Raw genomic sequence first — 26959 nt, 5'->3', positions numbered from 1 at the left:
ATTTTGTAATTGGATGTACAATATCCCTCTCTCCCTTTGTCTGTTCTCTCAGCATAGTATTTACTCTCACGGACAATTAATGAGTAAAAAAACGCAACACGCTACGACACCTGCAGTGGCACTTATGGCCTCTAGGGGCATGAGTTACTTAGTACTGCTTTAATCAACACATTGTAAATTGTTGAAATAAAATGTATGACTTTTACAGAGGAAAATGCAAGAACGACGACTGGCAGGTTTGAAGCAAGACAGCTCAGAAAGTGAATCAGAGGACGGGGCAGGAACTTACCGCAGTCTGGCAGGTACACAAGGGCTATATTGATCATGAGCAAGCTGTTCGATTTGCACAGACTAAACATAATTGTTGCCATTTACTTACCTTGTTAGATGGAAGTACCTCTGATATATCCGCATCAGTGATCCAACCCATTTCAGTGCAAGCCCGAAACTATTACAAGAGTGTGTCGGAGAATAAGGAGATTGTAAAACTAGTCTCAGTTCTGAGCTCCTCTATCAGTTCGACAAGAAAGGTAAATGCAGCTCATTTCATATTACACTTTTACACTTTTACAGTTTACAGTTTTTGAATTACAATGATTGTTTTGTGTTTGACTACAATTTCCAGGAAGTAAACACTGCTTTGGAGAGATTCAGCTGTTACCACCACATTTGGAGGAAAGACAGAGAGGATACCATGAAGAAGTATTTTTAACTATTGACAGTCGTGTTTTGCTAACTGTGGGGTTGAATGAGCGTAATAATATTGCTTTACCCATTATTCTAGGTTCCTTCAGGGGTCACCATTGTTGTCTGAATTTGAGAGTCAAATTCTTTACTACAAAGAGCTTCAAACAGAAATCCTGTCTGAGCCTGAGTTCATCACAGTGGGGGCTTTGGCACTGTTTACAGGTTCGATTTCAGGCCAAGTAAATAATCATTGAATGTTTTTTTGTTTTTTTAATGACTAATGAGTACCATTTCTCTGCATACGTAATTCTTTCAACACACTTAGCTGATCTCAAAATGTCTCTCACGGCTGAAACCAAGAGCTGGATGGTGGAATATGGTTTGAACTGCAACAGGAAGTACCGCTCTGAGATGGATCAGATCTTTGCGTTTGTAGATGAAGCAGGAAAGAAACTGAATCGCCAAATTAAAGACCTGGATGACATCCGCATCGCCATGGCTGCGCTGAAAGAGATCCGAGAGCATCAGATATCTGTTGATTTCCAAGTTGGACCTGTGGAGGTAAAGTGTAACTTATACAGTAAGGAAGTGAACTTAAAGGCCCCATACCAACTTTTTTAAAGGATCTGTATCATGCAATGTTAGCCATCCCAAAGTAAACTATAGGCATTTATATGATATATTGTACCTCTACCACTATGGAGTACGCATTTTTGTCAGTTTGTAAGTATTTTCTGGAGGTATTTTGCAAACCTGGAAGACAAGACGCTTCGATTGAGTTAACTCCGCCCACTCTCTCCGAGCTAATCTGCCCATGCAATATTAGATAATATAAATATCACAGCAATAAGTGAAGTTACTTCACAGTGCAGTTATAAGGAGTTGACATCTGCAGCACAGCTTCATAAATGGCTAACACACACGCTAACACGCGCTTGACTCACCGCTCTGTCCTGGCCACTCCATCTGGTGTTTACCTGCGTTGGTTCTAAAAGTTAATCCACTTTGATTCTGGCGTAGGTTCACCAAGCATCCATCAAGAGACAGTCACAAAAAAACACTGTTTTGGCTGATAGTAGCCTAATCCTGGAAAGAAATTCCAACTTCTGGCGAGCAGCCTCTTCTTTGGCAGGTTGAAAAAAGTCCTGTCCTCGTAGCCAAACGCGCTTTTTTTCCTCCGTGACATTATCATTAGGTAAGAAAAAAGAACAGTGTTCAGACACTCAGGGGGTGCGTTTATTTTGTCTGCATTGGCAGCTCTGACCTGGAAAAAGCTATTTTATGAATTAAAATCAGGTCAAAAGGCAATACATTACAGACGTCGGGCTCTTCCTGTTTGACACTATGACGTAAAGAATGTTAGAGTGTCACAACTCAGTCGTTTTCCAGGAGAGGGCGGAGCAGCTGCTCCTGGGGGTGTTTTTGATAAGGAAATAGCATAACAACATGACTAAAAGCTCCAAAAAGTCGATTTTGCATTTGCAATGCTTTAATGCATCACAATTCTTCAAAGTTTCTAAGTACAATTCACAGCAAGAAGCAATACTGTCATTGTAATGTAAACAACAACAGCCTGCCAGTTCACAATCGATAGAAAGGCACAGGGAACCAAAGTCTGTTTCAAACATGTCAGCTTTTACAATATATTGACGGAACACATTATCTCCAGTTCGGCTTTACCTGAATCTAAAAGCTCACAGCCGATTTGCCAGTGTAGCGCCACATTTGAAAGCTGAGACAAACAAAGCTGATTGTAACTTGTGACTTTTGTCACTCTTTTGTGGCTTTTTCATCACTTTTTAAGTCAAGCTTTTTTCACTTTTTTGTTTTTGTATTTTTGTTTTTGCTTTGTGTTTCTTATTTTCGTGGCTTTTGTGTCTCTGTTTTTTTGCGTTTTTGTCACTTTTGCCCTTTTTTGTTGTGTTGTTGTTGCTTTTTAGTCATGTTTTTGTCACTTTTTGATCCTCGTTTTTGTTGCTATTTTGATGCTTTTTTCAAGAAGCTTTTAGATTCGGGTAAAGCCAAACTGGAGAAGATGTGCTCAGTTCAGATTAGGGTTAAGATGTTATGTGTTGAAATCTATACTGACTTACCATTTCGCTGAGTTGTATCATGAATTCATTTAGCAATACACCTTATTTCACATTAGATTTCCTTCATGTTTCAAGCCTTGTTGGACCAATACAAGGAGCAATGGCTTGTGACCCCCCGTGGCTAAAGTAATATAGAAATCAATGCAATAACATTCCTTTTTGCCAACCAGGAGTCATATGCCATGCTCCACAAATTCGAGCTGTCCGTGGCGAAAGAGGAGGTGGACAAGGTGGATACGCTGCGCTACACTTGGGAGAAACTCCTCTCACGAAGTGCCGAGGTGCAGAATGACTTAGTGGCCCTGCAGCCAAACTTTAGAGGAGAACTGGTGAGCAATGTGGAGGCATTCGTGGAAGACTGTCACTACTTCTACCAAGATTACGAGAAGGTTGTACAAAATATAAAATTAAAGGTTTCTCAATTTAAATTCTGCCTTTGAACATGATGACTTATTTCTTTCCATCTGTGACAGGATGGCCCGATGGTGGTGGGTCTTGCTCCTCAAGATGCCAGCGACAGACTGATCATGTTCCAGGTATTGAGCACTGTATATTCACATGCTTGTACTGTATTAGCTGTGGGTTATATGTTGGTTCTTGTTTTTTACTTTTTTATTTTTTTCTTAATTCCCAGAATCGATTCGACAACCTTTTCAGGAAATACATTACATACACAGGAGGAGAGGAGCTGTTTGGACTTCCTGTTACGCAGCATCCACAACTGTTGGAAATTAGAAAGCAGCTCACATTACTGCAGAAGCTTTATGGACTTTACAACAATGTGATTGAAACGGTCAACGGTTACTATGATATACTCTGGGCGGACATACACATTGAAAGAATCAATAATGAGCTCCTGGATTTCCAAACAAGGTTAGTGTTAAATAAAACAGGCCACCGTTTTTCCATACTGAGATATGTTCTTACCTGAGCATGACTGAGGCACTGACGCACAAAGACCGGACAGGTACACATCAACTTGTCTAAGCTCAGGTAAGAACATATTTCAGTATCTAAAAGCGGTGGCCTGTTCCTGTAATAATTTAAAATGCTGTAGAAAAGGGATCAACAATTTGTGCTTGTCAATAGCTTTAGCATACAGACATTTACATAAAAAGAAATCTGTGAGGACGTGACAGTCCCCAGGGAAACCTGCTGACGTAAAAGACCAGACTACTTCCTCCACTGGAGATGCTGCTGTCTGTCAGCTTTAGAGGTGTTTTTCAGGCCTCAGTGCACGTTGTACAGAACTGAAAGAGACACGTCCTGCCTTTCCAGACATACACTTGGAACGTGGTACATTCTGGAATGCAAAATAAACATACTCTTCATTTGTGTGATGAAAATAGATGTCGCAAGCTTCCACGCGCTCTTAAAGAGTGGCAGGCATTTCTGGACCTTAAGAAAACCATTGATGAATTTAGCGAGTGCTGTCCTCTGCTTGAACTGATGAGCAATAAAGCCATGATGACGCGTCACTGGAAGAGAATTACTGAGGTGGGGGCACAAAACAGAATGTGAAATAGCTTTGATGTTACAATTTCCTCACTTAAAACATGCATGGCCATTTTTTCTTGCCTGGTAATTAGGTGACAGGGCATCCATTCGAAGTGGAGACTGAAACATTCAAGCTACGTAACATCATGGAGGCTCCTTTGCTCAAATATAAGGAAGAAATCGAGGTACTATTACTGCCCAAATGTTGACTTTCAAACACGTATGACACGTTCTGCCCGTTTATTTCAATATTTAGATCCCGATTATACCATTACCATTTTAGCAACGTTTTAAGTGCGTGTTTCCCTTCCCAGGATATTTGCATCAGTGCTGTAAAGGAGCGGGACATTGAACAGAAGCTGAAAATGGTTATCGCAGAGTGGGACAACAAGACGTTTACCTTTGCAAACTTCAAGACCCGCGGGGAGCTGCTGCTGAGAGGAGACAGCACCTCGGAGATAATAGCCAGCATGGAAGACAGCCTCATGATTTTAGGATCTCTCATGAGTAACAGGTACGTCGGTGGATGTGAACTGAGTCATTATGGTGAATCATAACTTGAGATTTTTAATGCAATGTCTCCCACAGGTATAACACCCCGTTTAAAACTCAAATTCAGAAATGGGTGCAGAATCTTTCCAACACGACTGATATAATTGAGAACTGGATGACCGTGCAAAATCTTTGGATCTACTTGGAAGCAGTGTTTGTGGGCGGAGACATTGCTAAACAGATGCCGAAGGTAACACTGAAGGATGACTCGATTTCGTACACTGAATATTACAGCAGCCCAAATATATAACCAGTTTTGAGATTTTGTAATAGCATTTCAGTCTTTAGTAGAATAAATTTCTTTCATGTGATGAAAAGGCAACAAAAACGTCACAGAAAAGTCACAATAAAATGACGAAAATGTGATAAAAAAGTGATGAAAATATAATGAAAAAGATCCGTTTGAATGAGCTTTGTAGGTCTTGGCTTTCAAATGAGGCATTGTATTGGCCTATAGGCTGTAAGCTTTTAGATTGGGGTAAGAAAATGTACTTGGTTAAGGCGGGGGGTAAGAGATTAAGATCCAAAATCCATAGAGGTTCATAAATCTTGATAATTTACTTTCCAGGAGGCAAAACGCTTTTCAAACATTGACAAATCCTGGGTGAAGATCATGATGCGCGCTCACGAGATGCCCAATGTGGTGCAGTCATGTGTGGGGGATGAGACAATGGGGCAGCTCCTTCCTCACCTCCTGGAACAGCTCGAAATCTGCCAAAAGTCACTTACAGGGTGAGCACAACCGCAATCTATTAAAGGAATAGGCCACCGTTTTTACATACTAAGATATGTTCTTACCTCACTTTAGACGTGTTAATATATCCCCGTCTGGTCTTTGTCCGTGCGCTCTGTCATGCAAACGGAGCACATACGCAGCCTCTCCCACATGTCATATAGCTCCAAAAAAGCTCACGATAGAAGCTACCAAGCTCTTCCACGTGTTCCCTATTTAAAGAAAGTTACGTGAAGTGTTTTCATGCGAAGTATATTTACACAGAAATGTAGCATGTCGATTTTATAAGCAAATAAAAAGGGGGACTATATTGTGAGGCGTAATGATACGAGGAGCAAAACGTCCGCGCAGTAACTCCTAAAGGTTATTGACGGAAGTGAGCGGGGGAAGTCTTTAGGAGTTACTGCGCGGACATGCTACATTTCTGTGTAAATATACTTCGCATGAAAACACTTCACGTAACTTTATTTAAATAGGGAACACGTGGAAGAGCTTGGTAGCTTCTATCGTGAGCTTTTTCGGAGCTATGTGATATGTGGGAGAGGCTGCGTATGTGCTCCGTTTGCGTGACAGAGCGCGCGGACAAAGACCAGACGGGGATATATTAACTCGGCTAAAGTGAGCAAAGAACATATTTTAGTATGTAAAAACGGTGGCCTATTCCTTTAAGACTTGATATATCCAAGTGTGAATGGTTCAAATTATACAAAAGTGTTTCTCCCACAGTTATTTAGAGAAGAAGCGCTTGCTCTTTCCTCGTTTCTTCTTTGTGTCTGACCCGGCGCTTTTGGAGATCCTTGGCCAGGCCTCTGACTCACACACTATCCAGGCCCACCTCCTAAATGTCTTTGACAACATTAAAAGTGTTCGATTTCACGACAAAGTAAGTTATTACTTAGGAACAAAATGTGGTAAAAGAAAAAGAGGAATATCCTTGTAAGCAGTCCCTTTTCTCTGGCCAGGTTTATGATCGGATTTTGGCTGTGTCCTCTCGGGAAGGTGAGACAGTGGAGTTGGAGCGTCCTGTTACAGCTGAAGGGAATGTGGAAGTGTGGCTAAATTCTTTGCTAAAGGAGTCCCAGAGGTCTTTGCACCAAGTGATTCGACAGGCGGCTTTAGCAATACAAGACACTGGTTTTCAGATGATCGATTTTCTTAATTCCTACCCTGCTCAGGTCAGCCACCATTGCCTTTTCATTATTAGATTAAGTGCACATTGCTTTACATCGACGGCCTCTGAGTGCACTAAAAGCACTTTTCCTGATATAGGTGGGCTTGTTAGGAATCCAGATGATATGGACCAGAGATGCTGAGGAGGCTTTGACCAACGCCAGATATGATCGCCGCATTATGGCCAAAACCAATCAACTTTTCTTGGAGCAGCTCAACACACTGATTGATATGACCACAAAGGATTTAGGGACCGTGGAGAGGACCAAATATGAAACCCTCATCACCATCCACGTCCACCAGAGAGACATATTTGATGATCTTGTAAGTTCAGAATAGGCTGTTAGTTTTTTATTTTCTGTTTAATTTTTTTTAATGTTGTAGTTTAATTCATTGCTGGCATTGTTATTGTCCATCTGTTTGTCTGTTAAAGTTTGCATAAGGCTAATTTGTGACGTACTTGCTGTCACACAACACTGTTCCCTTTAACACATTGAGCTATAATGTCGACTGTGTATTTCCTTTCATTTGATTGATCAGCGCCTTCACTGCCCATCATAATGGATGGTTTTGATCTTCTCTGAATGCTTCATCTTGACTCTCCTGCTGATTGCCACCTTCCTCGCTCTGTTTTTCACTCATTTCGCTGTATCTCTGTCCTGATGATCTCTTTTTCTTCCTCATATCTTGTGCTTTTCTCGCACCTCTTTTTCTCAGCCTTTCATCTACTGCATCTTTCCTAAATGGTGCACTTCGATTTCCTATTCTTAACATCTTGCTTTTTTCTCCAGTGCCGGCAGCATATAAAAAGCACCAGTGACTTTGAGTGGCTAAAGCAGTGTCGTTTCTACTTCAATGAGGACTCAGACAAAATGTCCATCAGCATCACTGATGTGGGCTTTGTTTATCAGAACGAATTCTTGGGCTGCACCGAAAGGCTTGTTATCACGCCTCTGACTGACAGGTACAAAATTATATTGAGGCATCTGCACCAACATTGTTACTGTAAAACTAACATTTTTTACAAAGCATATTAGCAAAAATAGTATAATATATTGAGGCAGTTCCTGTAAAATTGTATATACCCAACGCTGAAACTACACTGGCCGCTTCTCAAGTTTTCTTGAAAACAACGTAACATTTCATGATACTGATAAATGTGTAGGAATCAAACAATCAAAACAAAAATGCAGTGGAAACTGCATTTGGGGGATAATTTAACAAGGCAGGTGCTAAATAGTGAGTGGAAAATACAATATAGCTTTTTGCAGGCATGTTGCACCAGAAATGTGCAAAAGACTCTGCTGCCAATCCACTTTTGCACGTGCTACTTGTTTTGCCACAGAGCAAACGCTTTATAAATTACCCCCTTGGAGTATTGTTTTCAGACCTTCATGCCCATGATTGACAAAAAAGGAGCAGCTTACACAGCATGGGGGGTGAGGCTGAAGTTCAGCTACAGTCTGTGTCAGACGTACAGACACATAAAGAGTAATTTGAGACGACACAGGGGAAAATAGCAGGAGACAAGCGGAGAGAAACAAGAAGAGACAGCAGCAGGGAGGGAGCTACCCGCAGACACTGCACAGCATCTCTGTGCCAAGAAATGGCATGTGGCCTTATGGCCAAGGGCATGGTCACTTATTCCTGGCTTACTTTACCTTTGTAAAATTACTTTTGGTCGCTTACAGTCCTTGTTTTTATTGTTTGGATGGGTGGGGTGCAACTATTAGCAACAATAGTCAGTCATCAACTTTTGATTTCTCTTCTGAACACATAACTGACTCATAGTTCTCTAAAGTTCCCCTATTCAGTGATTTATATTCAAATCTGTTTGTGTTAGATGGCTATTGTGTCATTACAATGATTCAGTGGCATTGTGTTTGTTTTCAGATGCTACATAACTCTTGCACAGGCACTTGGTATGAGCATGGGTGGAGCTCCAGCTGGTCCAGCAGGAACTGGTAACTATGCTCTTTTCTTTTTTAATGCCATCTTTGTGTTGAGGACGTGATAGATTGATATGTTTGGATATTTCCCCCTCACATAATTCCTTCCATATTATTTATGTAATTCCTCCATTAGGTAAGACAGAGACAATCAAAGACATGGGTCGCTGTCTTGGCAAATACGTTGTTGTTTTCAATTGCTCTGATCAAATGGACTTCAGAGGTTTGGGAAGAATATTCAAAGGTAAGACTCATTTAGCTAAAGCATTCTTTGTCAAAATGATCTAATTTACTACTAAAACATGTGTGCAGGTTTGGCCCAGTCCGGATCCTGGGGATGTTTTGATGAGTTCAATCGGATTGACCTCCCAGTCTTGTCAGTGGCAGCACAACAAATTGCCATTGTTCTGACCTGCAAGAAAGAGCGGCGCAAGAACTTTATCTTCACAGATGGAGATAATGTTGAAATGAACCCCGAGTTTGGCATCTTCCTAACTATGGTAATGGGAAATCAATGACTTACTACAGAATTAGTAATGAGCGACAGTTATGTAAATGAGGTCTATAATCAATATTTTTAGCAACTGAACACATTGTGGTGATATAGATGTCGGCTTACTGCAGTATTTAGTAAGTGTGGCCTGGCCAATAATAAGTTCTTTTAATTATCGTACACTTCACACAGTAATTGGTAGGTGATTGTAAATTACTAGCTATCCCTGGGCTAGTCATTAGACTAGGAATAACTTTTCTCTGTGGTGAATGGGGTTAGGGATCAATTTCTCTCGTGTTTGTGAGTGTGTGTCTGCAACTATGGAACCCACTAATCAAACTGTAGCTCAGAGAGTCTAAGTCCTTAGGGATTTCTGTGGCTGTAGCTACAAACTTTAATGATTTTCTTACTCCATGTTTTTACTGTGGTTGATTACTATTAAATGTTATTTGAAAACAAAATCACTTAATAATAATATATTTTTTAATGAATAGAACCCAGGCTATGCTGGCAGACAAGAGCTCCCTGAAAACCTGAAAATCAACTTCCGATCAGTGGCGATGATGGTTCCTGATCGACAAATCATCATCCGGGTAAAATTGGCCAGTTGTGGGTTTATTGACAACATGGAGCTGGCCCGCAAGTTTTTCACCCTGTACAAGTTGTGTGAGGAACAATTATCCAAACAGGTATTTCATTTACACTTCAGCAATTTGACATTGATCAAAATGATCACCTTGAATCTTTTTCAGGTTCACTATGACTTTGGCTTGAGGAATATCCTTTCTGTTTTACGAACCTTGGGGGCGGCCAAACGAGCCAATCCCTCTGACACGGAGTCCACTATTGTCATGAGGGTCCTGCGGGACATGAATCTCTCCAAATTGGTAGGTTTATTTAAACACTTAAAACATTATGCTCTAATTGTTTGGGGTAATTGTGTTTGTTAGATTGATGAAGATGAGCCTCTGTTCTTGAGCTTGATTGAAGACCTCTTTCCCGGTATCCATCTTGATAAAGCGGGATATCCTGAACTAGAAGATGCTATTGACATACAGGTAAATATAACTAAGTTGATAAGAGCACAATACATGCGAATAAGTGTGTGTTTTTGAGATAAATATCAAGCTCTTTAGCATTTGCCTGAAATGTTGCCTTCTTTTGTCAGGTTGAGGAAGCAGGTTTAATCAGCCACCCCCCGTGGAAACTAAAGGTCATTCAGTTGTTTGAGACACAGAGAGTGCGACATGGCATGATGGCATTAGGACCCAGTGGTGCTGGAAAGACAACTTGTATACACACTCTGATGAGAGCTATGACAGGTGCTTGCTAAACATCAATCAATACAATATCTATATTAATGTTATTTTGTATCGGACAAAACACTGCCATGATCTTTGCTTCTTGGTGCACAATTTGGGCATTTTGTTTTGTGTTTTTTTTTTCTATAGAGTGTGGTCAGCCTCATCGAGAGATGCGAATGAACCCCAAAGCCATCACTGCACCTCAGATGTTTGGACGTCTCGATGTTGCCACAAATGACTGGACTGATGGAATATTCTCAACACTGTGGAGAAAAACACTTAGGGCAAAAAAAGGTGAAGGTCTTTTTCAACAAGCTCCTTGTTCTCATATCAATTATTTCTACTCTGAAAGGTTTTTATGTGTCACATACTATATCTTGGAATTAATTTGTCATTGATATCTTTTCGCATTTTATTACAGATTATTCTACTCTTATACCAGGACACCATTGTAATGCTCTCTATTTCTATCACATTGCCTTTGTGTAATAGCTGTTTGTTTTAGTACGTCTGACTGTTAACATGAATAATTACGTGAATAATATAAATCATCCTCCTTTCACATTATTAGCTCAAGCTGTGTAAAATAAAATTGTTGCAATAGTTGTAGGTGTAATCAGGCCTAACTTTGGTTTTCTAGGAGAGCACATCTGGATTGTTCTTGACGGACCAGTCGATGCAATCTGGATAGAAAACCTCAACTCTGTTTTGGATGACAATCGAACCCTTACACTGGCCAATGGTGACCGAATTCCCATGGCCCCCAACTGTAAAGTAGTCTTTGAGCCTCACAACATTGACAACGCATCCCCTGCAACTGTGTCCCGTAATGGCATGGTGTTCATGAGCTCTTCTGTCCTCAACTGGAGTCCTATACTGGAGGTGAGCACACATTCAGTGGATACAGGAAGTAAAATACTGAAAATGTTGAAATTATTTGTATTACTTCTAAAAATATTTATATACAGTATATAGCTGTCTGTACCATGGACAACGGACGTAATTGTATTAAAGTTCATGTATATGTTCTTAGCAATAATAAATAAATGTGCATGATTATAGTATTAGGCTTTTCCGTGATAAAGTAGAATCAAAAGAGGCCTGAAAACGTCCTGAACCCTTTGTACACGCAACTTGGAAAATGTCTGTCAGGATTACTAGACTTACAGTGCACTGTATGTGAATTCTCTTCAGGGCTGGTTGAAAAAACGCTCACCCCAAGAAGCAGAAATATTACGGGAACTGTTCACCTCTTCGTTTTCTGAGCTTTTCCGCTTCAGCGTGCAATCTCTGGAGTTCAAAATGGAAATGCTGGAGGCCTTTGTTATCATGCAGTGTATCAACATGCTGCAGGGACTCATACCTCCAAGAGTAGGCTTTCTATTTTTGCACATTTGTTTAAATCCCAAACAACTGTATTGAGACCATCCTTTTTACATTTTTATTGTGTGTTTTATGGTTATCCTTCTGCAGGAGCAGTGCGGGGACATATCGAGGGAGCATTTGGAGCGGCTGTACGTCTTCGCTCTGATGTGGAGCACAGGAGCTTTACTTGAGCTCGACGACCGAAGGAAGATGGAGTTGTGGATCAGGGCAAATGGAAACTTATCCCTGAATCTGCCCGAAATCCCCCCTGAGTGTGATGACATCATATTCGATTACTATGTCACATCCTTTGGTATATATGTTTTTATATGTTAAATATTGACTTTAGAGACAGGCAATGATAAAACTTAACTGATAAACTAAAATGATTTGGGAATATTTGGGAGATTTTTCGATACATTTTCAATATTTTATAAATATTATTTTCTCATACAGGCCACTGGGTCCACTGGAACTCCAAAGTAGACGAGTACATCTACCCCTCAGACGTCACTCCAGAATACAGCTCCATCTTAGTCCCCAATGTGGACAATGTTAGGACAGACTTCCTTATTCAAACCATAGCAAAACAGGGCAAGGTAAAGTCATATTTACACAAATACTTTTTTACATACAGTGTTGAAAGATTATTGTACTGAGAAATGAATGCATTTCTCAGGCTGTGTTGCTAATCGGAGAACAAGGAACAGCCAAAACTGTCATGATTAAGAGCTATGTGTCTAAGAGTGACGCTGAGACTCACATGAGCAAAAGCCTCAATTTCTCTTCAGCCACCACACCCCTAATGTTTCAGGTAAAAATACTTTGTTTGATTTGTGGTTGTTGTTGTTGTTTTTGTTTTTTTTCTCAGATTTATTGACTCAACAGCACTAACTTGTCAAGTACAGTTGCACAAAGCATCATTGACCAAACTAGAGTCAAATTGATTAATTAAAAGGCCCATCGGGCTCTGTCTCCTTCATCTTTCACATCAGTAGCTGCCAGAATAAACTGATCTATGAGACATTAATTATCTTTTTAGTGTTGCCTGCTGACTCTTTAATTTAATTTCATCACTCCATCTAGAGATCTGTTGAGAGCTATGTGGATAAAAGAATGGGCAGCACTTATGGACCTCCTGCTGGGAAGAAAATGGCCATTTTCATCGACGATATAAACATGCCAGTTATCAATGAGTGGGGAGACCAGGTGTGGCCTTTAATGAGTATTCAGCTATCAAGTATCATATCGTGCTGTGTAATATTTTAAATATAATGTGTGAAGCTTATCCTTGTCATAAATAACAGGTTACAAATGAGATTGTGCGACAGCTGATGGAGCAGAATGGCTTTTATAATTTGGAGAAACCTGGAGAGTTTACTAGTATTGTGGACGTCCAGTTTCTGGCGGCAATGATTCATCCTGGCGGAGGACGCAACGACATTCCCCAGAGACTAAAACGACAGTTTTCTATCTTTAACTGCACATTGCCCTCCAATACCTCCATTGACAAGATATTTGGTAAGAAATACATTTAATCACAGTTTGTTTGTGTTTGGGCCATGACAATGGTCTGTTTTTCACTTTGAATTGAACTACACAAGCTTTTCATTATCTACTATGGTACTGTATCTTGGTTAAAGATGAAAAACGAGTCACTTCAGTCACCTTGCCTGTGTATGAATGTTGTGCATGAGTGATTGAAATGACCATAGGTACAGCGTGTGTAGACTGAATGAATAATAAATGAAAAGGCTCTTCATTCTTATTTTCATGCAGGTGTTATTGGTGAGGGGCATTTCTGTGCAGCGCGAGGCTTCAGTGAAGAGGTGAGAGATGCAATTCCCGGTTTGGTTTCTCTGACCCGCCAACTGTGGCAGCAGACAAAGGTCAGGATGCTTCCTACACCAGCCAAGTTCCATTACATCTTTAACCTCAGAGATCTGTCCAGAGTCTGGCAAGGAATGCTCAATACAACGTCCGAGGTGGTCACGTCCAATGGGGTGAGTAAAAGATTTATTTAGTGTGATGCATCTTCCACTAGGCCACATTCTGCATCCTCTTCATTCTTCGTAATTGCTGTTTCACCACATACTTAAGTGTCCTCTTTAGTTTTTGTCTGGGCATCTGGATGGGCAGCTTGCTCTAAATCAGACATCACTTTATTACTCAATGCCTAAAGTTTCCCAATCTGGCATTCTGTCTCCAAATCATCCAACATTCAGTTGTACTCGAGTGCACTAATCCATCTATTCATTTGTTCAACTTTCTTTCTGCCTAACTATTAACAGACATAACACTTAAAATGTGTGTGTTTAATCATATTATTGTAATGTTGCAAGTACCTGCTGAATTATTCAATGAGACGAGCTGTGTGCCTTAATTTTGGTGCACTGGATCGAAACACACAGTCAATTGCATAACATTTCTCGCCCCCTGACTGTTTATATTCTGATTAATATAAAACAATAGTCATAATTAAAACATCAATATACTGCTATAAATACAAACATTGCAGGTGCTGTTGGCCCTGTGGAAACACGAGTGCAAACGTGTGATAGCCGACCGATTTACAATGCCTGAAGATGTGGAGTGGTTCGACCAGGCATTGGCCAAATTGGTGGAGGAGAAACTGGGGGAGGAGCACAAAACAGTGGTGGACTATGGCGTCGAGAGATACTTTGTTGACTTTTTGCGAGATGCACCGGAGGCAACAGGTACTTTTCAAGTGTATCTAAAAAAAAAAAAACCTGAAATCCTCAATTTTATAATATTTTTTTAGGCGAGGAGCCGGAAGATTCAGATTTCGATTTGCCCAAAGTGTATGAGCCTATTGAGTCATTTGATAGTTTGAAAGACCGACTAAACATGTTCCTGGGCCTTTTCAATGAAAGTATCAGAGGGACTGGCATGGACATGGTCTTTTTCCAGGACGCAATGATACATTTGGTTAAGGTAATGCCAATTTTGTATGTACTGTATGTGTGTACTGTATGTACGGTAGGATGGGATAAAGTACGATTAGATTAGATGGAAAGCATAGACACGGTATTTTCATCAACTTATTCATTCATTCAGTGCAGTCAATGTATTTTTAACCACCTTCGCCTAATGTAAATGTATGCATGCAGGTGTCTAGAATCATAAGGACCTCGGGAGGTAATGCCTTGTTAGTGGGTGTTGGAGGCTCAGGCAAACAGAGCCTGACAAGATTGGCCTCATTTATTGCGGGGTACAAGATCTTCCAGATTACACTAACACGGTGAGCCCAGAGTTCTATTTCTAATTATACAAGTCGTGCGCCTCAATTCGTTGTGGTTCATCTTTTCTTCACATGTTTTATTTTTTTACTGTGAACATCATGGAAGTAACTTTTGTGCCAGGTCATACAACACAGCCAACCTAATGGATGACCTGAAGGGTTTGTACAGGACTGCTGGTCAACATGGCAAAGGCATCAGCTTCATTTTCACTGATAACGAGATCAAGGAGGAGTCTTTCCTTGAGTATATGAACAACGTGCTTTCGTCTGGAGAGGTTTGAACCAGAAACAACAAACAATGAACATGCATTATTAACATAATCCCGCACACGTCTGACCGTTTTGGTTTTTACAGGTTTCGAATCTGTTTGTTCGAGACGAAATAGATGAGATTCTCAGTGACCTTATTCCTGTTATGAAGCGAGAATTCCCCAGACGTCCACCGACCAATGAAAACTTGTATGAGTACTTCATGTCCCGGGTCAGACACAACCTTCATGTTGTCCTGTGCTTTTCTCCCGTCGGGGAAAAGTTTCGCAACCGAGCTTTAAAATTTCCGGCTCTCATATCAGGCTGCACCATGGACTGGTTCAGCCGTTGGCCCAAAGACGCTCTTGTGGCTGGTAATACACATATACAGACATGCTTTTGAAGTAAATAACATGACTACAACATACTGAATGCTGCTGCAAATTGCAAAAATCAGTAAGGTTTTAAAATTGAGAACTGTTCTGATCTTCTGGCCAAAACATATGTCGCATTATTAATCTTTTAAAATGAGTGTTGACGCTCTGTTTGATCACAACCAACCAAGGCGTTTCTTTCTAACCTTACAGTGTCACAGCACTTTCTCTCTCTCTACGACATTGACTGCTCACTTCAAGTGAAAAGTGAGGTTGTGCAGTGCATGGGGTCCTTTCAAGATGGAGTGGCTGAGAAGTGTGTGGATTACTTCCAAAGGTATAATGCAAAATGATTGTAATACACTCCTTTATGCTTTATTTTCTAACTGCATATGGACTTCTGCTAATGTTTTTTTTCATCTGACTCTAGGTACAGACGCTCCACCCATGTTACACCAAAGTCATACCTGTCCTTTATCCAGGGATATAAAGCCATTTACAAAGAAAAAAGATCTGAGGTTCACACTTTAGCCAATAGGTAAGCTTTCAGACAGAACCATTTGGGAGTGGCGTTAGTGGATGTCTGCATTGTAGTACAAGAGGTTTCTTTACGTTTCAGGATGAACACAGGTCTACAAAAGTTGAAGGAGGCCTCGGAGTCTGTGGCTGCTCTGAGTAAAGAGTTAGAGGTGAAAGAGAAGGAGCTACTGGTTGCCAACGAAAAGGCTGATATGGTAGGTGAAACTTACTGAAATAAGTAAGAAAAAAAAAAATACTAGTTCCATTTTTTCAACATTTAATATTACATTTGGCCCTATACCCAACAGGTTTTGAAGGAAGTCACAGTGAAAGCGCAGGCAGCAGAGTGTGTGAAGATAGAAGTCCAAAAGGTCAAAGACAAGGCTCAGGCCATTGTCGACAGCATTTCAGCTGACAAGGCCATCGCTGAGGAGAAACTGGAGGCAGCTCGACCTGCGCTGGAGGAGGCAGAGGCTTCGCTTCAGGTAAACTTGAACTCATAATATATCGTTGTTGTTTTTTTACAATCCAATGTAGTTTTATCAATGTTTCACTAACTGCTCTCCGTCTTCGCTTTGGCGTAATTGCATGTGTGTGTGTGTGAAGTTAGCAATTCTCTGGGGCCAACACTGGTGGTGTAATTAAACCGCTCCTCCCGGCTAGATAGTTCCATCCATATCCCCCCAGGCAGGTCCCTGATTATCTTGTTCCTTTGGATAAAAACTGAGCTTTTTACAATGTTTTTGCAGTTTCATACCAGATTGCATTGGCTTTTTTTTGCAATTACATATCCTTTAAATTGATGATTGCAAATTGGATGCATGTAAATGACTTGTATAACTTATGGCTCAATTAATAATTATTTTGAGTTTAAAAAGTTTGTATTGTGTGTGGGAAGATGCTGGGTAAGTGCAGATGTACAAGCACTGACTGTACGTTGATACCGTATTGTGATTAAAATGCTAATTGTTTAATATTATGCGTCTATCCTTGACGACAACCCACACAAAACATGCACAGGGTTAAACGAGGATTTTGAACACACTAGCTTGTAGATAAAGCAACGGGTCCATTTACGGGGAAACTCTCTGATGAGGGATCTTTCTCACTAGATTTGATAAAGCCAGATATTGGACACGAAGCAGGAATCAGAAAGTGTAGCAAAAGGAGGTAATGAAGAGAAGGAATGGGGCAAACAAGTCTCACTGGGAGTCTCTGATACTCTCCTGCTGTTTGTCTAATTTTAATGGGTCTCTGGAGGAAGTGCCCGGTTGTCCTGAAGCAGAACTGCTATCATTCCTCAACTGCCTGTACTTTCTTCAGACTCATTTTATCCCCTTCAGCTTGCTTTTGCCCCCACCCCCCTCCACGCTTTACTGACATTATTATACATTAACTGGACTAAATGGTGCATACCCTGGGTTAAATTATCACTTGTTTTTCTGTGCACTCAGACCATCAAGCCCTCGGATATTGCTACTGTCCGAACACTTGGCCGACCTCCTCATCTCATTATGCGGATCATGGACTGCGTGCTGCTGCTGTTTCAGAGGAGGGTCAATTCTGTCAAAATCGACCCAGAGAAAAACTGCCACACACCCTCATGGCAGGAGTCCCTAAAGCTCATGACAGCAGGAAACTTTCTGGGCAGTCTGCAGGTACCTACATTTTCTCCCTTTACAAGCCATTCCACTGTGAACTTTATTGTGTTTGACTTGCAGTGAGTCATCAACTTTAAATTTGTCTCTTCTTTTTTTCTCTCTCTTTATTTAAGCAATTCCCCAAAGACAGCATTAATGAGGAAATGGTGGAGCTTTTGCTGCCGTATTTTGATTTGCCTGACTACAATATTGAAACTGCCAAAAGGGTTTGCGGTAATGTAGCAGGTCTTGCATCATGGACCAAAGCTATGGCTTCCTTTTTCTCCATTAACAAGGAGGTCCTGCCATTGAAGGTAATGCACTCTGCCATGCCAATCCTCAAACATCCCAATGCAACTATTGCATGGAGAATATGCTATGCAACTTATTTAATATGCAAGCAGCTGATGCATTACTGCTTCAGGAATAACGTTACTTTTTTGCTACATGCATATCTAGATTGTGAATCTTTTAATACAAACCTTTGTTAGAATAAATAATATGGAACCGAAAAGCTTCAACTCTAATCCTTTATTAGAGCAAACACGCTCCCTTCAGAAACAACGCTGGCTTTCACTGGCTAATGGCTATTTTCCTCTGCTCACTAAACCCAGAGATTTAACCCAACTGTCTCAAATCCTGCCTTCATTTGTCGTTTTGCCAGTGCAGCCTGTGGGAGCCTAATGCACAGCAGTCATTTAGCTCTTGCATAAACTGGCTGAATACAATTGCTTTTGTGAATTGAGTTCACGATGACTTTGACTGGCGATAACCTTTCCCTTCTGATTATTGTTATTACCTAATCTTCATTCTCCCCTGTTACTTCCCTTGTTTTCTCTTCTGCCCGGCTCAGCTGCTATTATCTGCTGCTAAATGGGTTCTCCGGTGGCTATGGTTTATGCAAAGACACAAGAAGCTGGACATTTTCCTCTCTAATTTGCTTATTTGAATGGATGGTTAGTCATCACCACACTCCAAACAGTGCATATAAAATAGGCAGGAATAGCATTTATCAACTGTGGCCTTTGAATACCTTTTGCCACCAACTTGTGTTTTCATTTTAACAGCCACCAAGTTAATAGTCTGTAAATCTTCTCAACAGGCATGAAGTAACGCTATTTTCATTTTTCCCAGTGCCTCATATTCTACTCTATCTACAGGCTAACCTGGCAGTGCAGCAGAACCGCCTTACCATAGCTAATGTGGACCTTCAGAAGGCACAGGCTGAGTTAGATGCTAAGCAGGCGGAGCTGGATGTGGTCCAGGGAGAGTATGAGAAGGCAATGATGGAAAAACAGGTACAAGACATTATCAGACTTTGCTGTTGTTCAATGAAAGTGTGTGTTGCATTTTTTCAATTTTATTTATTTATTCATTTATTTATTTTTTAACAAATATTGGTTTTAAATTACATACTGACTTCATGCATTTCATTTGTCTGTTTTGATAAACTATTATTACACTGTGTTTACAGTTATTATGCGAATTATATTTTTCTCAGATTTTCTAAATTGTCAGCTCAAATGAGAGTCAGCATAATTTTCAAGTCTGTAACTGGTAGAGGATCATTTGAATATGGTTGAAAAAACCTCCCTGTGAAAACAGTATTTTTTTTCAAAAATAAATATAGTAAACAACTCAAAATGCACTGTTTAGAATTATTATGCACAGCTGTATTTCAATACATTTTATAGGTTGTAAACTAAAATTTGTTGAATTTGCAGAATTAGGAGGTCATATATACTGAAATCAAAAGATATTTCAATCAAAATGCACCAGCTGCTTCAAATACCTGTTGCTGCTGTTCTCTTAATCTGTATTTGTAGACGGCAGAAACCGTCCTCATTGTGCCTTTATCTGCACAAACCCGTGTGTGCTCTGAAATCTTAACAGTGCGATGATCACGCTAAATCTTTCGTGAAAAAACAAAGGTTTTCATACCTAGTCCAAGGCATTCAACTATTTCATGCTTTTCATCAGCAGAGATCCTTTTTCTTTCCCATATTGCTTGAAAATGGTGGTCTGCTTAATAATGAGATTGATGTCAGTGATTCAAAGAGCCCTGAGACACAATATCGTCCATGCGTTTCATTGAATTTTTATTTTTACTTTTTTTTTTAACCTTTTTGACACTGAAATATCATTTGCATAATAACTGTAAATGCAGTGTAGAGTCACAGATTTTTTTGTTTTGTTTGTTCTATTTAATAGCTGATGAGCGAGGTAGACCATTAACGGCATATACAATCAGGGCCATTTAATCCTAGCACATGCATGTCTTTAGGCAGTGGTAAGAAGCTACAGTAACCACAGAAACCCAGTCAGTAAGATAAATATGATTACTGATTGATTGTGTCCTTACTTTTAATAACACCAAGCTTAACTACAGTATTGTGTGGAACATTAAACGCTATGTAGAGCTGTAGAGGGATCTTATAAGAAAGCACTCTTAAAATAGTGTATTGTAAAGATGATAAAAATTGATGGTGGAGGAAAAACTACCAACCCTTCTTGACCTCTTCTATTTTTGCAGGCTTTACTGGAGGATGCTGAGCGCTGTCGCCGCAAGATGCAGACAGCCTCGAGCCTGATAAGTGGCTTGGGCGGTGAGAAGGAAAGGTGGACAGAACAAAGTAAAGAGTTTGCAGCTCAGACAAAGCGTCTTGTCGGTGGGTTCTACACAGGCAAACAAAGGTGTGTGAAAACTGGCCTCCGAAGACTAACAAGGCTAACTGTGTGAAAAATCTCCTTTAGGCGACATTCTTCTGGCCACAGCCTTTCTGTCCTATTCAGGCCCCTTCAATCAAGAGTTCAGAAATCTGCTCATGAGCGATTGGAAACGGGAGTTGAAACAGCGTCACATCCCATTTGGAAATAATCTCAACCTGACTGAACTGCTCATTGATGCTCCTACAGTGGGCGAGTGGAACTTACAGGTGTGTGTCTGGCTTGTCTCTTCTTCGCTGACAATGGAAGTAGAATGCTCTTCTTGTGTTTACACACTTGCAAAATGGTTTCTAAAGTGGTGCAAAAAGCAGGTGCAGTTGTGATTTTTGTTGCTGATAAACATTAAAAGGCCACTGCGCAATCTTATTTAAATAGTACATGTACATGCTTGTGATTATTCCCAGCCTCAAGCTCAGAATCTCTGGAAATCAGCTACCCAACATTTTGTTTTGTGACCACATCCACATTACAGTTGTTACCAACACCAGATTACCAGATTGTTAATATTTATTTAAAAACTTACGTAGGAGCTCACATACACTGCTTTTTACACACTCTGGCACATGCTATTAGCCACGTCATCAACCTTTTGTCTAAGATAATAATCGATGCTTTTTCTTCTTGTCATTTTTACTGATAAGGTTAATGGAAAAGGCTGGAGAATCTCACTACTATTTGTCTTCCTCTGACAGGGTCTCCCCAATGATGACCTGTCCATTCAGAATGGCATCATTGTTACTAAAGGCGCCCGCTTTCCGCTTCTAATTGACCCGCAGACACAAGGAAAGATCTGGATCAAGAATAAAGAGGCCATGAATGAGCTGCAGGTTTGTTCTTATAACAAGGTTTGCTATAAATATTATGTCAATGAATAAAACTATACAATGGGTATTGATCTTTTTTATTATTTTGCCATCGGTGCAGAACCTTGATTTAACATAGGCATTAGCTTTAAATGGCATTGTATTATGAGTGTTTTGTTTTGCATACTGGGGAAAGAACCTTCATTCTTTTTATTTTGAAGCATTTGAAGTGTTTGCCTCTGTTCACATAACAATAACAGAACTGGCACAACATGGAGGACTGACAGCTGAGTTCACTGGCCTTGTTAGGCACAATGCAACCATTCTCCAGCTTGTTACAAAAGTCTGACAGACATTTGTGTTAGAATCAGAAACCACAAATCTGTACAAATATGCTCATGTTTAGTGCACTCCTGATCTATGCCCACAAAATTGTATTTTTTTATTTTATTTTTCAGAATATTAATTCAAAATGTCCAGTATATTTGTTTGTAGACGTGTAAAGGTATCCATGAATGAAAACAATCTTTTCTTAACTACAGTGTATTTAAAGTCATGTTTGGTCATTCCAAAGCACAGCAGTAACTGTTCCTGCTTTACTTCGTCATAGATCACTTCACTAAATCATAAGTACTTCAAGAATCACCTGGAGGACAGTTTATCTTTTGGACGCCCCCTGATGATTGAGGATGTTGGAGAAGAACTGGACCCTGCATTGGACAATATATTGGAGAAGAATTTCTTTAAAACTGGATCAACATACAAGGTCTGACCCAACAATCATGCTTAATGATCTCTAAATATGTAGTTGGCAAATATCACTAAAAGATGAATTATTGAGAAAAAGTGGAGTTGGTTTGTATTTAGTTGGAGTAAAACGAGGGACAGTATGGTTTGTAAAGCATCCGAATTCAACTATGGTCAATGGTTCGAATCTTTGTGTAAAACCTACTATTGGAATTGTTGTGTTATGTTCTTATGTTTCCTATAATTCCGTATCACTTTACAGCAGGTTTACGTTATTGTAAGACAAATGTGTTCACATAGAAGCCTTACTGTGGCTGACGAGGAAACCAGATCAGAGGTGTCCCTTATGTTACTATTTATATCCCACTGAGAGGAGGAGAAGAAATATGTATGCAGCTGACAGAGGGATAGATAGGAATAAATGCCATGAAAAAGAAGGCAATCGCATTATTATTTTATTTAAGCGTGCAGGCACACATACTTATGCTTTATTCTGTAAATCATATGTTTTTATGTTGCATGCTTTTATTTTCTCTTCTCCTTTGTGCAGGTGAAAGTGGGTGACAAAGAAGTGGATGTGATGAAAGGCTTCAGGCTTTATATGACCACCAAACTGCCGAACCCAGCGTACACTCCGGAGATCAGTGCGCGCACGTCTATAATCGACTTCACTGTCACCATGAGAGGACTCGAGGACCAGCTCCTTGGCAGGGTCATCCTCACAGAAAAACAGGTGGAGTGGCACCGTGTTCAAAGAATATTTACTTTCACATTCTCTGACGTGTTGGCTTATTTGTGCTTGTTTCAATAATAGCCTCAGTTCAGATTAGATACAAATGATAAAATAATAAAACCCTTATTTTTTGGCTGAAAGCTCCATTGAGACCATTTTGATGCAAGCTTTCAACACCTTTCACTGCTATGTGCTTAGTCTTCTCTCTCAAGCTCAAAGTGTGTCAGGATAAAACTGAGGTTATTATCACCCTTTGAATAAAGTACATGGCAATCATTATCACTCTGGGCCAGAGGAGAGAAGAGAAACAACAATCTCACCTTTATAAATAGTTTACACACACACGCAAAAGACAAATATAGAAAAAGCGTTGGAAACAGTTCAAGTTCAAGAATCTGAGTCATTCATGTTAGTCACCCAATGATTTATAGAATACATTACGTAAAAACTGATAGTGCTTAAAACTGTATCACTTAAAGGCTAGCAAATGTACTACAAAGCAGAGTATTACAGCAGATGTAAGGTTTCCAACGGAATGAACACTGTCCTGTTTTGTAGATTTGTTAAGTCTTAAAATGGTGAAGATCCTGATTACTTATGATCTCCTAACCCAGTATGAGCCCCGTAGGCCCCCGTGATCAGCTGGCTCTGGTTTGCTGGTAGAGTATGGACAAAATATGGTGAGATGCCACAGCCTGCTTCATAATGATGGAACTCACTACCTGAAAATCTTAAATTAAACTCATTCTTCTAATAAAGCTTATAATATAAACAAATGAGCTGGTACAAAGTACATACTGTATAATATGTACTTTGTACCAGCTCATTTGTATATAATACTTGAAATGTGTATCCATTGTGTATATCTATCTCTGGTGTTTGTGCAAAATAAGTAGATAAGTGGCCTGTCTTGGCTTTGTATAATTACAGGAATTGGAGAAGGAGAGAACTGACCTCTTGGAAGATGTTACATTAAACAAAAGAAAGATGAAAGAACTAGAGGACAACCTTCTCTACAGACTGACCAGCACGCAGGTAAACAACATCATACATAAAGTACAGTATATGGTGCACCAGTGTTGGGGATTAATGTATTACACAAGTAACGAGTAACTAAGGAATACGAGTAACTAAGGAATGTAACATATTACTTAAACAAAATACGGGAATGTATAAGTCATTACATTTCAAGTAACTCGAGTTATAAGTGCATTTAAATGTATGAATGAAAAAATGCCAAACTCCCCCCTACTAAAATGCTGCGCCAGATCATGTTGAACACTGATGTATAAGATCTGCAGTCTGTAGTTAATGTCGTCAAAACAAAACACAAGAGAATGGGGGAAAGCGAAGGAAAAGGAAACCTCTGACTGCACTTTTGCTCAGTGGCTTTATTACTATTTTCTGTTTATATTTTGCCAAAAGTAACTGAGAAATAACTCAAGGTAGTGTAATAATGCATTGGTTTTATATAGCGCTTTTCTGGACACTCAAAGACGCTTTACATTGCACTATTCATTCACTCCATACCCGGTGGTGGTAAGCTACTATTGTAGCCACAGCTGCCCTGGGGTAGACTGACGGAAGCGAGGCAACCAGTCTGCGCCATCGGCCCCTCCGACCACCATCAACCACTCACTCACTCACTACATTCGCTAGGCTTCCTGGTGTTACTAAACGGTCTCCCATCCAAGTACCGACCAGGCCCTTCCCTGCTTAGCTTCCAAGGTCTGACGGGATTGGGCAGAGCAAAGGCGGTATGACCACTAACTCGGCTACAAATGTAAAAATGTAATGTTTTGTATCATATTACTGTTTCAAAAAACAGTAATATGATACAAAACATTACATTTTTAAAGCTGTAATCACAAATATAGAATCTATTACAATTTTAAAGTTACTTGCCCAACACAGTGGTGCACAATAAAGAGCATTTCATCAAATTATGGAGTAATCCATTCTTCTTTGTATGTTGTATTTAGGGATCACTGGTAGATGATGAAAGCCTGATTGCTGTCCTGGGTAACACTAAGCAAACGGCTGAGGAGGTCACTCAGAAGCTGCAGATTGCTGCCGAGACTGAGGTCCAGATCAACGCTGCCCGAGAAGAGTACAGACCAGGTGAGTCTTTGATTCAGATGTGCTGAATACTCAACAAAGTCAAACATGTCGAGCACATAATGAATGCAATTCTAAAATTATAGACACATGTGCCAATCACAAACCTGAATGTTTGTTTGTTTTTTTCAGTGGCAACCAGAGGCAGTATCCTATACTTCCTAATCACAGAGATGAGCATGGTTAACGTCATGTATCAAACATCCCTAAGGCAGTTCCTAGGACTTTTTGATCTTTCTCTGGCAAGGTGAGAGTTCTTCTACCAAGTCAAAATTTCTACCTTGACTTTGTATAATTAACTTTAACTATATTTCTGCAATAATAACAGCTGTACACAATCAATGCTGGCATTTGGAATACAATGAGATTAATTCATGTGAATGTAAAAACAATTTAAATACCATTACTTTATTTTGTTTGTAACAGGTCTTTCAAAAGTCCAATAACCAGCAAACGTATTGCCAACATAATTGAGTTCATGACCTTTGAGGTTTATAAGTATGCAGCACGAGGCCTTTATGAAGAGCACAAGTTTCTCTTCACTCTGCTTTTAACCCTGAAAATTGACATGCAGGGCAGCAAGGTCAAGCATGATGAGTTTCTGACGCTCATTAAAGGTAAGTTGAAAAGATAACATTAACCTCTTACCTCCCGCCTTAAGTTAGCGCATTGTTTCCAGTTCGGCTTTACCCAAATCTAAAAGCTCACTAATGCCTCACTTTTTTGTCACTTTTGTTGTCACTTTTTTGTCTTTTTTTTGGGTGCAATTTCTTGGTCATTTTTTGGGTCTTTTTTGTTACTTTTTCGGCATGTTTTTTTTAAACTTTTTTGTCACTATTTTTTTGTAATTTTTTGTCACTTTTTTGACACTTTTTTGTCACATTTCATCATCGTTTTCATCTTCATTTTTGTCGCTATTTTGACACTTTTTTAACTTCCCTGGCAAAGTTCCTCCAACAAACTCGGTATATAATCTTGATTATATTGATAAACATTACTATTACAGTTTGGACATATGCTAACTGCAATGTTCTCTAAAAATGAATTATATTTAGTTAGATACAGTAAACCCAGTGTATTTAAATCAAATCTTTCTTTTTGGCCATTACCAGGCGGCGCATCTCTGGACCTTAAGGCTTGTCCCCAGAAACCAGCTAAATGGATCCTGGACATGACTTGGCTTAACCTTGTGGAGCTGAGCAAACTCTGGCAGTTTTCAAATATCCTTGATCAGGTACAACACGCACGCACGCACGCACGCACGCACGCACGCACACACACACACACACACACACACACACACACACACACACACACATTACAAGCTTTAATGTGAAAAGGATTTCACTATGGATCCTTGAGGTAGCGGGGCTCACCTGTCTCCAGTTTCCACTTCACTGGCACACACACGTCTTGATTCTCCAGTGGTCTCTTGATGCTTATTAAATTTTCTTCTCAGCTCTTCTTGCCCCAGTGGTTATGCCAATATCTTCTCATCATTGCTCTCTTCTTGTCTCTCTTTGCACACACAGGTGATGTAGTGTCGCTCTTGCTTTATACACACACACCTCAGTGACTGACAGCTTGGTGGCTCCCATAGAGGAGCAAGCTCAGTGCCCTGTGAAATGAGCAACCTCCACTCATTTATGACTTTCCCATATGCACTCCCGCAACCACACACTGAGGCATTTAATACACAGTGGGGAAATAGTTATAGGACAACTCTAAACTATTCTAATAAGTGAACCAGAATTGGAGAGCACTTTTCTACACATTTGCATTGGCCAATTATTCATTCATTCCACAGTTGGTAGTTGTAAACTGTAGCAGGTGCTCTGGGACAAGCCGACATGAGAAACATGCGCGCAACAATCACACTTTTTTCTTTTAAAACAAAGACACAAAGTGAGTTCTGTCCTTTGTAATAGATAGCAGTGAATGCTT

At 40.0% G+C, this 26959-nt stretch overlaps 1 protein-coding gene across 1 annotated transcript in view; it reads left to right on the top strand.

The window, feature by feature from the left end:
• dnah5 (dynein, axonemal, heavy chain 5) overlaps nucleotides 1–26959 on the top strand; it is a 47965-nt gene that overhangs the window by 13770 nt on the left and 7236 nt on the right. The window contains exons 24-78 of the mRNA XM_079561431.1: nucleotides 209–302; nucleotides 388–530; nucleotides 626–702; nucleotides 785–909; nucleotides 1013–1248; nucleotides 2951–3169; nucleotides 3254–3316; nucleotides 3415–3653; nucleotides 4130–4277; nucleotides 4370–4462; nucleotides 4592–4791; nucleotides 4866–5019; nucleotides 5398–5561; nucleotides 6289–6445; nucleotides 6525–6737; nucleotides 6832–7056; nucleotides 7524–7696; nucleotides 8626–8696; nucleotides 8818–8925; nucleotides 8994–9181; nucleotides 9669–9863; nucleotides 9927–10061; nucleotides 10125–10232; nucleotides 10343–10496; nucleotides 10626–10772; nucleotides 11119–11360; nucleotides 11673–11849; nucleotides 11952–12156; nucleotides 12300–12442; nucleotides 12523–12657; nucleotides 12930–13052; nucleotides 13151–13364; nucleotides 13623–13846; nucleotides 14362–14560; nucleotides 14626–14798; nucleotides 14975–15105; nucleotides 15227–15380; nucleotides 15461–15728; nucleotides 15942–16065; nucleotides 16159–16266; nucleotides 16348–16462; nucleotides 16556–16732; nucleotides 17702–17905; nucleotides 18022–18201; nucleotides 19048–19185; nucleotides 20421–20556; nucleotides 20642–20823; nucleotides 21307–21441; nucleotides 22028–22183; nucleotides 22715–22897; nucleotides 23828–23932; nucleotides 24880–25018; nucleotides 25148–25262; nucleotides 25442–25632; nucleotides 26128–26249. Coding sequence (XP_079417557.1) covers nucleotides 209–302; nucleotides 388–530; nucleotides 626–702; nucleotides 785–909; nucleotides 1013–1248; nucleotides 2951–3169; nucleotides 3254–3316; nucleotides 3415–3653; nucleotides 4130–4277; nucleotides 4370–4462; nucleotides 4592–4791; nucleotides 4866–5019; nucleotides 5398–5561; nucleotides 6289–6445; nucleotides 6525–6737; nucleotides 6832–7056; nucleotides 7524–7696; nucleotides 8626–8696; nucleotides 8818–8925; nucleotides 8994–9181; nucleotides 9669–9863; nucleotides 9927–10061; nucleotides 10125–10232; nucleotides 10343–10496; nucleotides 10626–10772; nucleotides 11119–11360; nucleotides 11673–11849; nucleotides 11952–12156; nucleotides 12300–12442; nucleotides 12523–12657; nucleotides 12930–13052; nucleotides 13151–13364; nucleotides 13623–13846; nucleotides 14362–14560; nucleotides 14626–14798; nucleotides 14975–15105; nucleotides 15227–15380; nucleotides 15461–15728; nucleotides 15942–16065; nucleotides 16159–16266; nucleotides 16348–16462; nucleotides 16556–16732; nucleotides 17702–17905; nucleotides 18022–18201; nucleotides 19048–19185; nucleotides 20421–20556; nucleotides 20642–20823; nucleotides 21307–21441; nucleotides 22028–22183; nucleotides 22715–22897; nucleotides 23828–23932; nucleotides 24880–25018; nucleotides 25148–25262; nucleotides 25442–25632; nucleotides 26128–26249 — 8727 coding nt within the window. The remainder of the gene's footprint in view (nucleotides 1–208; nucleotides 303–387; nucleotides 531–625; nucleotides 703–784; nucleotides 910–1012; nucleotides 1249–2950; nucleotides 3170–3253; nucleotides 3317–3414; nucleotides 3654–4129; nucleotides 4278–4369; nucleotides 4463–4591; nucleotides 4792–4865; nucleotides 5020–5397; nucleotides 5562–6288; nucleotides 6446–6524; nucleotides 6738–6831; nucleotides 7057–7523; nucleotides 7697–8625; nucleotides 8697–8817; nucleotides 8926–8993; nucleotides 9182–9668; nucleotides 9864–9926; nucleotides 10062–10124; nucleotides 10233–10342; nucleotides 10497–10625; nucleotides 10773–11118; nucleotides 11361–11672; nucleotides 11850–11951; nucleotides 12157–12299; nucleotides 12443–12522; nucleotides 12658–12929; nucleotides 13053–13150; nucleotides 13365–13622; nucleotides 13847–14361; nucleotides 14561–14625; nucleotides 14799–14974; nucleotides 15106–15226; nucleotides 15381–15460; nucleotides 15729–15941; nucleotides 16066–16158; nucleotides 16267–16347; nucleotides 16463–16555; nucleotides 16733–17701; nucleotides 17906–18021; nucleotides 18202–19047; nucleotides 19186–20420; nucleotides 20557–20641; nucleotides 20824–21306; nucleotides 21442–22027; nucleotides 22184–22714; nucleotides 22898–23827; nucleotides 23933–24879; nucleotides 25019–25147; nucleotides 25263–25441; nucleotides 25633–26127; nucleotides 26250–26959) is intronic.

This window comes from Gobius niger, assembly GCF_951799975.1.
Source record: "Gobius niger genome assembly, chromosome: 8".
Lineage (NCBI taxonomy): Eukaryota > Metazoa > Chordata > Actinopteri > Gobiiformes > Gobiidae > Gobius > Gobius niger.
This window is presented reverse-complemented; position numbering and strand designations above follow the sequence as displayed.